The sequence below is a fragment of the Neolamprologus multifasciatus genome, chromosome 13 (genome assembly GCF_963576455.1).
Source record: "Neolamprologus multifasciatus chromosome 13, fNeoMul1.2, whole genome shotgun sequence".
NCBI lineage: Eukaryota > Metazoa > Chordata > Actinopteri > Cichliformes > Cichlidae > Neolamprologus > Neolamprologus multifasciatus.
Genome location: NC_140451.1, coordinates 23110378 through 23124048, shown reverse-complemented (window position 1 = coordinate 23124048; position 13671 = coordinate 23110378). Strand labels below are relative to the sequence as shown.

Sequence of the window (13671 nt, the reverse complement as noted above, 5' to 3'; positions counted from 1 at the left end):
AACTTTTTATTCCATTAATAAGACGGGTTTTTTTTTGTCCTAGCTGTCATTTGAAGGCGCATCAACCTTCAGCCCCAAACCTGTGGACATGAGCTGCATCACCTTATCATGGGACCAATGTGTAAGTTAAAGATTAGATATTAGAACTGGCAGTTGACATATTATTCAGTTATGTTAATTTTCTTCTTTCTTATCTCTTCTTTTTGTATCATCCTCAGGCCATGGCTGAACAGCTGGCTGAAAACTATCACAATGCCTGTGCTAAGATGAAGAAATTAGAACTTGAGAGTAAAGGTGGCATTAAGTGTTGATAATATCTAGTTAATCTCCTCTCTTTTCTCTTACTCTTATCTCATCCCCCTTCATTTTAGGAAGAGCTGAACAGCTAATAAAAGTGCTATGCATTTCACTCATATCTATTCTCAGGAGGAGGTAGCCATTCGCTGCTTGTACCTTATGATACCTTGAGTGCCAAAGAGAAGGCTAAATTCAGAGAAAGAGCTCAGGATGTCCTCAGGTTCCTTCAACTCAATGGCTACACTGTGTGGAGGTGAGTACAGAATACGCTTATGATTACACTAGGGCGATGCAATTCAGTGTGAATGAGGTGCTCCATTTTCATGTCACAGTGGCATTTCTCCCTCACCGTTGATTAGAGGCACTGTAGCAGTCAGTCCACAGCCTTTTTTCTTTGTAATAATTTCCAGTACAGGTCACAACCAGAAATAATTCAATGTGTAAGATAAATGTATTACCTCTTTGTCATCCTGCTGCAACACTTGCATCTTTGCAATCAAAATCTTGAAATAAAAAAAATACTGTATTATTAAGTGTTTATGATTAAAGTTCAGTCTTGCTTTTAGTAGTGGTGTTTCATAAATCATATCTGATTTCTTGTTCTAAAGAGATCGGAAGTCAGTGGAAATGGACTTTCCAGCCATAGCCAACTGCTTTGCATACACGCTGCTTCAGCGGCTCCTGTCTCACACTGAGGAGGCCCAAGAGAACCTTTTAAAGCTTGGTAAGATAATGTTGTATATTAAAAAGAAGATAAAAAAGAATATAAAAGATTTTTGCAATACAGCGACACGTTAAAGAGACGTTTTCACAGCACTATATGCTGTCCTGTGAAAAATAACTACACCTCATAACTTAATAGCTTGTCAAACCACTTTTGGCAACAATAACGGGAAGCCATCATTTCTGGTATGACTTTATCAGTCTCTCGTGTCATTGTGGAGCAATTTTGGTCCACTCTTTTTAATTCAATTCAATTCAATTCAATTTTATTTATATAGCGCCAAATCACAACAAATGTCGCCTCAAGGCGCTTCATAGATACAGAGAAAAGCCCAACAATCATATGACCCCCTATGAGCAAGCACTTTGGCGACAGTGGGAAGGAAAAACTCCCTTTTAACAGGAAGAAACCTCCGGCAGAACCAGGCTCAGGGAGGGGCGGCCATCTGCTGCGACCGGTTGGGGTGAGAGAAGGAAGACAGGATAAAGACATGCTGTGGAAGAGAGACAGAGATTAATAACAGATACGATTCAATACAGAGAGGTCTGTTAATACATAGTGAGTGAGAAAGGTGACTGGAAAGGAAAAACTCAATGCATCATGGGAATCCCCCGGCAGCCTACATCTATTGCAGCATAACTAAGGGAGGATTCAGGGTCACCTGGTCCAGCCCTAACTATATGCTTTAGCAAAAAGGAAGGTTTTAAGCCTAATCTTAAAAGTAGAGATAGTGTCTGTCTCCTGAATCCAAACTGGAAGCTGGTTCCACAGAAGAGGGGCCTGAAAACTGAAGGCTCTCCCTCCCATTCTACTTTTAAATACTCTAGGAACAACAAGTAGGCCTGCAGAGCAGGAGCGAAGTGCTCTAATAGGGTGATATGGTACTACAAGGTCATTAAGATAAGATGGGGCCTGATTATTTAAGACCTTGTATGTGAGGAGCAGGATTTTGAATTCAATTCTGGATTTAACAGGAAGCCAATGAAGGGAAGCCAAAACAGGAGAAATATGCTCTCTCCTTCTAGTCCCTGTCAGTACTCTTGCTGCAGCATTTTGGATTAACTGAAGGCTTTTCAGTGAGTTTTTTGGACATCCTGATAATAATGAATTGCAGTAGTCCAGCCTGGAAGTAATAAATGCATGAACTAGTTTTTCAGCGTCACTCTGAGACAGGATATTTCTAATTTTAGAGATGTTGCGCAAATGGAAGAACGCAGTCTTACATATTTGTTTAATATGTGCGTTGAAGGACATATCCTGGTCAAAAATGACTCCAAGGTTCCTCACAGTGTTACTGGAGGCCAAGGTAATGCCATCCAGAGTAAGAATCTGGTTAGATACCATATTTCTAAGCTTTTCAGCGCCGAGTACAATGACCTCAGTTTTATCTGAGTTAAGAAGCAGAAAGTTAGTGGCCATCCAAGTCTTTATGTCTTTAAGACATTCCTGCAGTTTAACTAATTGGTGTGTGTTATCTGGCTTCATGGACAGATAGAGCTGGGTGTCATCTGCATAGCAGTGAAAATGTATGCTATGTCTTCTAATGATGCTGCCTAGGGGAAGCATGTATAATGTAAACAGAATTGGTCCTAGCACCGAACCCTGTGGAACTCCATAATTAACCTCAGTGTGTGAAGAGGACTCTCCATTTACATGCACAAATTGGAGTCTATTAGATAGATATGATACAAACCACTGCAGTGCAATACCTGTAATACCTACAGCATGTTCTAATCGCTCTAATAGAATATTATGGTCAACAGTATCGAATGCTGCACTAAGGTCAAGAAGGACAAGCACAGAGATGAGTCCACTGTCAGAGGCCATAAGAAGATCATTTGTAACCTTCAATAAAGCTGTTTCTGTGCTGTGATGAACTCTGAAACCTGACTGAAACTCTTCAAATAAACCATTCCTCTGCAGATGATCTGTTAGCTGTTTGACAACTACTCTTTCAAGGATTTTTGATATGAAAGGAAGGTTGGAGATTGGCCTATAATTAGCTAAGACTGCTGGGTCTAGAGATGGCTTTTTGAGTAAAGGTTTAACTGCAGCCACCTTGAAGGCCTGTGGTACATAGCCGATTATTAGAGATAGGTTGATCATATATAAGATCGAAGAATTAATCAATGGCAGGACTTCTTTGAGCAGTTTTGTAGGAATGGGGTCTAAAAGACACGTTGATGGTTTGGAGGAAGTAATTATTGAAGTTAACTCAGAAAGATCGATTGGAAAAAAAGAGTCTAACTTAACATCAATGGAACTAAGAGTAGCTGTAGATAATATTACATCTGTGGGATGATTATTGGTAATTTTTTCTCTAATGATAAAAATTTTATTTGTGAAGAAGTTCATGAAGTCATCACTAGTTAACGTTAAAGGGATGGTTGGCTCAACAGAGCTCTGACTTTTTGTCAGCCTGGCTACAGTGCTGAAGAGAAACCTGGGGTTGTTCTTATTTTCTTCAATCAGTGATGAGTAGTAAGCTGTTCTGGCTTCGCGGAGGGCTTTCTTATAAAGCAACAAACTATTTCTCCAGGCTAAATGATGATCCTCTAAATTTGTGACACGCCATTTCCTCTCCAGATTACGAGTCATCTGCTTTAGGGTACGTGTTTGAGAATTATACCACGGGGTCAGGTACTTCTGATTAGAGACCTTAGTTTTCACTGGAGCTACAGTATCCAGAGTCGTACGTAGTGAGGAGGTGAAATTATTAACAAGATAATCGACCTCTGTTGGGGTAGCGTTCAGATAGCTGCTCTGCTCTGTGTTGGTACAGGGCATTGACGATGATAACAGTGGCTGGATTATATTCTTAAACTTAGTTACAGCGCTTTCAGAAAGACATCTACTTTGATAAAGTCCACTCTCCACTGCTGCGTAATCAATTATTGTAAATGTAAATGTTATCAAGAAATGATCAGACAGGAGAGGGTTTTCAGGAAACACTGTTAAATGTTCAGTTTCTATGCCATATGTTAAAACAAGATCTAGAGTGTGATTAAAGTGGTGGGTGGGTTCTTTTACATTTTGAGAGAAACCAATTGAGTCTAACAACAGATTAAATGCCATGTTGAGGCTGTCATTTTTAGCATCTACATGGATGTTAAAGTCACCCACAATAATTATTTTATCTGAGCTCAGAACTAAATTAGATATAAAGTCTGAGAAATCAGACAGAAACTCTGTGTAAGGCCCAGGTGGACGATAGATGATAACAAGTAAGACTGGTTTCTGAGTTTCACAGCTGGGGTGGACAATGCTAAGCATCAGGCTTTCAAATGAATTAAAAGTCTGTCTTGGTCTATCATTAATTAATAGACTGGTGTGAAAAATTGCTGCCACACCGCCCCCTCGACCTGTGCTTCGAGATTTCTGGTAGTTAGAATGACTCGGGGGTGTTGATTCATTTAAACTAACATAATCATCCTGCTGCAACCAGGTTTCTGTAAGGCAGAGTAAATCAATTTGTTGATCAATTATTAAGTCATGTACTAACAGAGACTTGGAGGAGAGAGACCTAATATTTAATAATCCACATTTCACTGTTTTTTATGCCCTCACATACAGAGTTGCCTCCGGGATTTTTTCATAGGGGTGGCACACCAAAAACAGGATTTCCGGTTTAATTATGCTGTTTTCAAATATAGGTTACTTGAAAAATCTGGCAAAAAAATTGAGAAAGAAAAGAATTATATGCCTAGTTAATTTCCTACTATTAAAGTTGAAAAAAGGTACTTATGAAAACCAAGCCACCACAGAATAGTTCAGCCTAGTTTGGGTATGTGAACCTGTCTTTCTTACATGAAGGTGACATAGAAACACTTCTGTTTTTTTTTTTTAACTTATCTGTATTATCTTGACAGTTTTACCTTTCATTTTTCACTTTGTCTTTTTTTCATCAGAGGTGATGCAAGCCAGAGGACAGATGTCTAAGGGAGAGAGAGCTCCACACGAGCAACCAGTCATTTTTCTTCACAAGGTTTGCATCAACCAATCTGCATATTTAAACACAGTCAAAGTCTAGCATCTGATAAAATCTCTGACATTGATTTAACCCCCTTCCAATCTAATTCTGCCAGTGCTATTTTATTTCGTCTCATTAACTTTTTTTTCCTTATTTCATTTATGCCATCTAATTAGTTTTATTTGATGGTTGCCATAGGCAAACCCTTTAAGTAAAACCCTTTGGGCTGTGTAATTTATTTAACCATTTTGGAAATCTACGTGGGCGTGTCAATTGCCATCAGGACATTGATTAAGGCTTCCTACACTGCTCTGGCTCTAAGGAGGCAGCAAATGAAAAGAGTTTGTCTTTCATCGATGGGACCTCCAGAGTCAGACCTTGTCAGCCAAGACTGTGAGCAGCCATGCCTCACATCTCTGCTTCTTTCACCTCCCACTCAGCCCACTCTCACACAGCCATGCAAGTCTGTGTCTGTTTGGCTGTTCATCTGTCAGTGAATTGCCAGTTCATCATACTTTCTCTGCCTGTCGTTAAAGTCATGTTAAAAAGGCACAAGGCTTTGCTCAGTCCCTGGAAGCTTTCTTTCCTTCTTTTTAAAGAAACTTCTAGTAATGATTACAGGGTGTTCAGACTTTTAGGCCGATCACATGGATGTTTACTTATCTAGTGTTGAACAAGAGTAGAGACACATATTTGATGTAACTGTGCAGCCACATAAAGTTTCTATTTCAATTTTCTATTAAGTTTTGTCACTGTGTGGTTTCATGAGGAGAGGAGAGGTCCAAACAGGCAAACCGTGCATGTGATCTCATCAAGCACAAACTGCTTAGAGGATATTTAAGGGGTTTGTTGGTTATAGATGTTGGTTTATGAAATGATTATTGACCTTTTCTCTGTTTAACAGGTTATCCTTCCTCTTTTGGAACAGTATGTTAAAAGCCACCATCTATATTTTCTGTCTGCTTCCTTGAGTGATAATAGAAGCCATGCCTCGAGAAAGGAAAAGGAGATGATTGCATGGTACAAAGCAAAGTTTGCGTTCTTGTTTTTTATACTCTTATCTGATCATTTCTCAGCTATTTTGTGCATTTTTATTTATTTAAAAAATATTTGCATGTTTTCAGAAAAAAGCTTTATAATATTCTCTCTTTTTATTTTGTGTCCTGCAATTTTCAATTCATCTTCTCTCATTACTTTCCTTGTGTTTTCTGTTTACACGTAGCCTCTTTTGTAAGCTTGCAGCTCTTGTAAGACACAGGATCTCAGTTTTTGGTAAGGATAGTGTGGACATTATAACATTTATTTATTTATTAAGTGTTAATCTGTGCTTTAATCCTCATAATTCACATGTAATGTGTGCATGTGTTTTTTCAGGAAGAGAAGCCTCATCAGTTGCAAGCTCCCTCCACGTTTTGGCTCAGGCTCTTGATGCCAGGTAACTGGATGGCACTTTCACACTCTGCCAAAATCGATCTTCTCGCTCTGCCTGCAGTGGCATCAGCGTTGCACCACCATGTCTAAGGATGAGATGACTGATGTAATTGAGCCACTGGTGCATTGATGCTATCTAATTGTGGTTGATATCACTTTTGCTCCCTGAGGACAATGCCTGTGAAGCAAGCACAGTAGTACTGTGGCTCAGCAGAGGTTGATGCCATTCAGACTTGTCTGAGGGATAGATTGGCTGATAGATAACTGATTTAGTGATTTAACTCCCAGCCAGAAGTGTCACAGTAGGAAACCTTCAGTGGATATTTCTCCTTTGCAATACTATAACAAAATAATGTAGAATATTTTTCAACTCAAATAATTGATTTTCCCACTTTTTCATTATAGGACTTTAATGAAGTCAGCACCAGAGTCTATTCAGACATCTCTGCATTCCTTTTTTAAGGCGGCGGCATCTGATTTAGAGATCACTGTGGAAACTCTTTCTGAGAGCTTAGTTTCGCTGCCTCAGAGTAGGAGTCAGCTGGCAAGAGGAGTAGCCAAGGTTCTCAACTACACAACCTCCATCCTTCTCCCTACACTCACTTCTCTCTTTCTTCATCTTGGAAACCAGAACCATGGAGTAGATCTCCTGGGTAAGAACTACCATTATAGTGGTTAAGTAGGAATGCCATGTTATTGTATTATTTCATTTACATCCTAAAATGCATGCAGAAACATGCAGATGTCACTTGTTAAGATACATTTAGTTATCATCTCAGCATGACGAGAAACACACATACGTTTTCAGGTGTTGGATGCACAACTGGTTTCCACACCCCTGAAATCACTTGGGTACACCCTCCCTTCAGCTTGAAACCAGCTCTCATCCAGTGCCTCGGTCATGGCCACAAAGCAGCAGGAGCATACTGTTTCTCCCAATAATATCCCGACCTTCCACGAATCATTCATCACCTGAATCAGCAAGCATGCAGCTAATCCACCTCTCAGTGACTGAATGCTTTCGAAACTGTGGGTTCAGTGGTTGTTTGTGAAAGAAAACTTATGCATCACCTTGTTTTTTCAGCTGGTGGTATACAGGTATCCTGCTACAGGATCTTAAACAGCCTCTACGCTCTTGGAATCAGTAGCAGCATCTACATGGAGGGGTAATGCTTGATTTTAGATGTCTCCAAGATGATATCTTAAATAATTTTTGTGTAATGTACCTATAATTCATGATCGAAGTTATTTATTATATTAACCACACAGTGTTTTTACAACATCAGGGTATTCAGGGTGTTATAAATGTTAAAGGCTACCAGATAGAAGATGATGTTTAAACCTGAGATGCATAGAAAGTAGCTTTCAAGCAAACTTGTGTTAGCAATCCCGATTTGTAATATTATATCGTACTTTAAAATTAGTCGATTATTCACCCATGCCTATATCCTGATATGCACAACTCTTTCTATCCAGTCATAGGTCAGCAGCAGGTGCTTGTCTGGCAGCCTTGACAGGAGCTTTACCCGTGTGTTTCCTGGAGCCAGATCTAAACCAAAACAACCCTTACTCCATCTACAATATGATGACTGCTACTCAGATAAAAGGTATTATGCAGGCACATTTCATACCCTGTTATATTGATATTCGCTGTCTCTTGGGAACCTTAAAAACCTTCCATCTTTGTTAGAACAGGGATTGCCAGATCAGGTGGAGGACATGTGTCCCCTCCTACCTTCTCTGGGACAGGCGCTGAGGGAAGTGGAGGAGCTGGCAGGTGCTGGAGCTCACCAGGCCCACTACATCCATGTTGCAGAGGTTACTTTGCCCATGCTGTGCAGTTACATTTCCCACTGGTGGAACTTGGGTCCTGAGGGCCAGCCAGAAAGGGCAGTGTGTACCTCTGTCGTTCCTAAGCATGCTAGTGACCTACTTGGCAACATCCTGCGTATCATCCACAATCATGTGGGTGCTAGCCAGGGTGACTGGATGAAACAGCTGGCAGGTACTTGTGTGGTGGACAACAGTGGCTTGTTGTTTAGATATACTTATTTCATATTAGTCAATAATGCATATTTTCCAACATCTGTCATTTATACTGTATCTCTTAGTTTTTTCTCAGCCAGTCATATGTAAAGCCCATCCTGAGCTGTTAAAGAGCCACTTCCTGCCACTGATGGAGAAACTGAGAAAGAGGACAGAATGTGTGTTGGTAGAGGAGGAGCAGATGAAAGCAGAAGGCGGGGATACCTCTGATGCGGAGTTGCAGATACAAGAAAAGTTTGCTATGCTGGTCCGAGACCTCTACGCCTTCTTTCCCCTCCTCATCCCATTTGTGGATTCTCATCGGTAAGACACTCAAAGGTGCTTGTATGTGGAGGAGCAGATACTTCTTTTTCTAAAGTTAGAAGTAACAGAAGTAATGTAAAGTATTCATAGACTCAATGAAACGTGAAACTTATTTTGATATTTTTTGTATTGACTTGAGCTCCACTTTAATTATTTCATGGCCCCTGAAGTTCCCTTTTGAACCACATTGTTATTTTGTAAAGACGGTAAAGAACAAATGTTGTTAAGAATTCAGTCGTTCAGTCAATTTTTAACTGCAAAAAACTGAGAGATGATACTGGAAGGTTATGTTAGTTATTATTTCAGGCATATGCTTTTGCTTTACAAATTCTGTGTTGTGAATGTGTTTTTTCAAATTTATCTCAGAGCCAGGTGGCTGAAAGACCTGAACCCTGAGGCTGAGCAGCTGTTCAGCATGGTGGCAGAGGTCTTTATATTCTGGGCCAAATCCCATGTGAGAATGATACACAGTGTTTTTATTTATTTGTTTTTCTCATGCCAATGCCGTCTCAGTGAATATTTTGTCCATTAACTGTCACGTGTCTTCGCTTATGTTCTCTGCAACAGAATTTCAAATGGGAGGAACAGAATTATGTTGTTCAAAATGAAATCAACAACTTGTCTTTCTTGACCAATAATGACAAAACATTCAAGGTTGGTCATATTTACAATTTGACCTCATCCATTACATGTGTGCTGATGTACATCTCTTTACAAAATATATGTAGAAATCACAGAAGAATTGCAGCTGCCACTAAGTGTAAAGAAAAAAAAATCCTGTTTTCATATGATCCCGATACTCAGCTTGACAATGAGAAGAGGAAGATGAGGAGGAAGAGGGGTTGTTATTCCATCAACACCTCTCTCATTGTGGCTTTAATGAAGAGGCTGACCCCTGTGGGACTCAGGGTTTGTTTTCCAAGCGATCACAGTCTCATCATCGTGGCTAAGAATGCCTTCTCTCAGGTAAGTTGGAAATGTGGACCATACTAAAATCCTCCACATTTCACATCCTTCATTACATGCTTGTGCACATTACAGGACTGTTTAGTATACTTAATGTGGGCAATTACATGCTTTCCACAGAAGACCACTGAGAATGAGATCCGAGATCATATTTTCAATTGTGTTGTGCATCTTCAGAATCAGGTGGGTGGTTGCTTTAATTTATCTGATTAGCACCATAATCTTAGATAACTATCTTTGGGTACAAAATTTGAAAAGGCTCAAATGTATGCAGCGTTGGAGAGTAACAGAATACATGTACTCCCGTTACGTATTTAAAATACAAAATATGAGTAACTGCTCCGTTAAAGTTACGGTTTAAATAGGTGATAATCAGAATACAGTTACTTTGTTGAAATAAATAGAATACAAGGCGTTCATTTCATTTCATATGTTAGGCTATCCCCTCTCTATGCGCAGGTTTAGTTCAGTTGGATGAGCATGTAGTCCGGATGAGCCGGCCCAGGTTCGAGTATGACCCGTACTTTAATTAATTTTTTTTTTTTTAACTCAATTTCCATCTGGGATTAAAACAGTTTTTCTGATTCTGATTGCTGGAAACCCAAAAAAACACGTGATAAGAGGCTGTAATGTAACTGTCGTGTTAATGTTGGTAGCGTCACTTACACAATGGACCCAGAGCCAGCAGTGCCAGCAGCAGCCTTCAGGATCTCCACGCATTAACATGCTGTTTTTAGACTTGATGGCGTTAACAACCTGATAGCTGCAAATAATCGTGTGCAGTTCCACATGATTATTAACAGACAAAAAGAAAACATATTACTGATACACTGTCCCCAGTGGGGATAGGTTAATTGGAAACACTACATTGCCCATAGGTGTGAATGCGGGAGTGAATGTGAGCGCGAATGGTTGTCTCTGTCTATGTGTTAGCCCTGCAACAGACTGGCGACCTGTTAAGGGTGTACCCTGCCTCTCACAGCTGGGATAGGCTCCAGCGCCCCCCGCGCCCCTGAAAAGGATTAACGGAAGTGAATGGATAGATGGACGGATGGACTACTGATACAGAAATAGTTTTCTATAAGAGATCGCTGTAAAAAGTGCAGTCTTACCTAATGTCTGCCCTACTGTTACTCATTTTATATTTAGATTTAAAAATCTAGTTGGTATTGGTATGGCAAGTAGCCTTCAGTAATAGTAATAAAGTACACAGCAATAGTACATTCATGTAGTTATAAAAACCATGACAATATATTAAGTATTCCAAAGTATTCAGAATACATTACTCTCATTGAGTAACTTAACAGAATATGTTACAAAATACATTTTGGTCCATGTATTCTGTAATCTATAGTGGAATACATTTTAAAAGTAACCTTCCCAACACTGAATGAGCAGGCCAACAGAAGTAAGCTTTAGACAGATGCCAAGACAAAACAATAAGCAGATATACACCAATCAGGCATAACACTGTCACCACTGACAGGTGAAGTGAATAACACTGATTATCTCTTCATCATGGCATCTGTTTGTGGGTGGGCTATATTATTTTGTTTTCAAATTTGTGTTAAAAGCAGGAAAAATGGGAAGGTGTAAGGCTTTGAGCAGGTTTGACAAGGAGTGAATTGTGATGGTTAGATCACTAGGTATGAGCATCTCCAAAACTGCAGCTTTTGTGGGGTGTTTCCGGTCTGCAGTGGTCAGTATCTATCAAGAATGGTCCAAGGAAGGTAAAGTGGTGAACCAGCCATGGGCGGACGAGGCTTATTGATGCACATGTGGAATCAAGACACTCCAATCGAACAGACAAGCGCAAGTGCTGTAAAATTAATAATACTGGTTCTGGTGGAAAGATGTCAGAATACACAGTGAATTGTAACTTGTATATGGGGCTGCATAGCAGCTGACCAGTCAGCGTGTCCAAGGTCACCCCTGTCCACCGCTGAAAGGTAATGGCAGGGTGCATCTGCGTCACTTACCTGGGGAACACCTGGCACCAGGATCCACTGTTGTAGAAAGAGCAAGTTGGCTGAGGCGTTGCTTGGGCAAGGTTCTGCTGAGGAACTTTGGGTTCTGCAATCCATGTGGCTGTTACTTTGACGTGTTGCAGACTATACACACTCGTTCACAGAAACAGTATTAGCTGATGGCTGTGGCCTCCTTCAGCATGATAATGCACCCTCCCAAAAAACAAAAACTGGTTCAGAAATGCGTTTAAGGTGTTGACTTGGCCTCCAAGTTCCCCAGATCTCAGTCCAATCGACCGTCTGTGTGATGTGTTGGACCAACAGTTAGTTGTATGAATTTGTGTTTTGGACTGCCCTTAGACTGAACATTACAAGCGTATCTTTTCTACTTTCTGAAGAAATTAATCATATTCACCGATATGCTTGAGAACAGAGTAACTTTTAATTTGTGCAACAAGTGTCTGGGAAATTAAATCAGAGAATGCTTTCATAGCCTGTAAAATCCAAAGCTGTCTTTTTATTAATCTCAGGCAGTGGCTCATTGTTCACCAGAGACATGAATGTGACATACTCGCCACACTGTACTAAATATGCATGCAGCATTTCTGTATTCATAAATCACTGATAAATGTGTTTACTCATAAGTTAGTGATGGGAAAATTCTGCTTTGTCATTATAAACAACTTTTAGAGCAGAAATTCGAGTAAATGTTTTTCCCAGTGGTCTTTGAAATCCTCTTTCTTCTTTTATAATGATTTGTGAATACAGAGTCTTTATTATTAGTCAGTATATACAAATTCAACAACTGATATAACTACCAGCACCTAGGAACAAAACAAATGAATGAGCTAATCTTTTCTTCTTTTTTTTTTTTTTATAGGGATCAGACAGTTTAAGACAGAAGATTCTTACAGAGCTCCCACACCAACCCGGGACCATCAGTGGTGCAGAAAAGACTGTTGACAGGATTATGGAAATAGCTCGAGTCCTTTATTATCTTGACCAGGTGAGCTTTTCCATGCTATAGAAAAAGTTGCTGATTAAGACACTGAGTAAAGGCTCCGTCCTTTCCTTGAGGTAAATTTGACAAGCTGAACGCAATCTGTACTGTACAGGAGACACGGCACAAGATTGATTGACAATGGTCTACAGCCAATCAGGACGCAGAACACAATGCACTGTCAAAACAAAATATAACAGCATGCAAAATTGCACAAAAAGAAATCCGCGAAAACTGAACCGCGTTATAGCGAGGGACCACTGTACACAGACTAATATTACCTTATCCTGTTTTTTTAAAAAACAAACAAACGCACAAAAACCAACACTTTTAAGCTGTCTGTGGTGTTGTATATCTAACGTCTATTTCATTTGTGGAAGGGGGAACTTACCATAATTACGTTCTCCCTGTACACCATATTAAGATGACAGACTCAGGAATCCTCATCTTTATATGTGAATAGTTAATTCAGTAAAAGTGGAGAACTTAAAAGCTTTTTTTGTTTTATAGAAAGGGAATAGAAAAAACTAATTCATGAACAAAACCTCTCTTTTAGTAGAAAATCTCACAGTGATGTCTGGGCAGTGTTGAAGATGCAACTCTACCCGACATTGTGTTAATGTCCATGATGAGGTTATTGAAACATTTGCTGAGATGTTTTCATTCTTAACTGCGTGATTGCTGCGTGACAGAGATTCAATTATGTTTGGTGTCTTGGAACTATTTTATTTTATTTATACCTCTCTGTATGTATTTGTGTATCATGACAATAAGTGGTCTTGGAGACATCTGTTTATATATCCTGCTCAGCAGTTTTTGTTTCAATCCCATGATGTCACAACTCTGAGATGCAGTCACAAAATTATACAGGTGTGGTCTCTCTGCAAGACAAACTTTAATTTTAGTATTTTGTGACCTGTTGATTGTTTTGTTGATTTCATTTATTTATGTCTTTTAATGTTTGAAT

At 39.6% G+C, this 13671-nt stretch overlaps 1 protein-coding gene across 4 annotated transcripts in view; it reads left to right on the top strand.

The window, feature by feature from the left end:
• The window catches only part of ryr2b (ryanodine receptor 2b (cardiac)), a 74279-nt gene that overhangs the window by 33325 nt on the left and 27283 nt on the right, over window positions 1-13671 (top strand). For 3 of the 4 annotated variants that reach the window (XM_085182604.1, XM_085182603.1, XM_085182601.1), the window contains 18 exons: window positions 44-121; window positions 219-294; window positions 427-550; window positions 906-1021; window positions 4930-5006; window positions 5896-6011; window positions 6214-6263; window positions 6366-6426; window positions 6828-7075; window positions 7507-7588; window positions 7899-8029; window positions 8113-8427; window positions 8534-8771; window positions 9138-9225; window positions 9339-9425; window positions 9576-9737; window positions 9858-9920; window positions 12585-12710. In XM_085182604.1, coding sequence (XP_085038730.1) covers window positions 44-121; window positions 219-294; window positions 427-550; window positions 906-1021; window positions 4930-5006; window positions 5896-6011; window positions 6214-6263; window positions 6366-6426; window positions 6828-7075; window positions 7507-7588; window positions 7899-8029; window positions 8113-8427; window positions 8534-8771; window positions 9138-9225; window positions 9339-9425; window positions 9576-9737; window positions 9858-9920; window positions 12585-12710 — 2238 coding nt within the window. The remainder of the gene's footprint in view (window positions 1-43; window positions 122-218; window positions 295-426; window positions 551-905; window positions 1022-4929; window positions 5007-5895; window positions 6012-6213; window positions 6264-6365; window positions 6427-6827; window positions 7076-7506; window positions 7589-7898; window positions 8030-8112; window positions 8428-8533; window positions 8772-9137; window positions 9226-9338; window positions 9426-9575; window positions 9738-9857; window positions 9921-12584; window positions 12711-13671) is intronic. The other variant, XM_085182602.1, reaches the window with a different exon arrangement.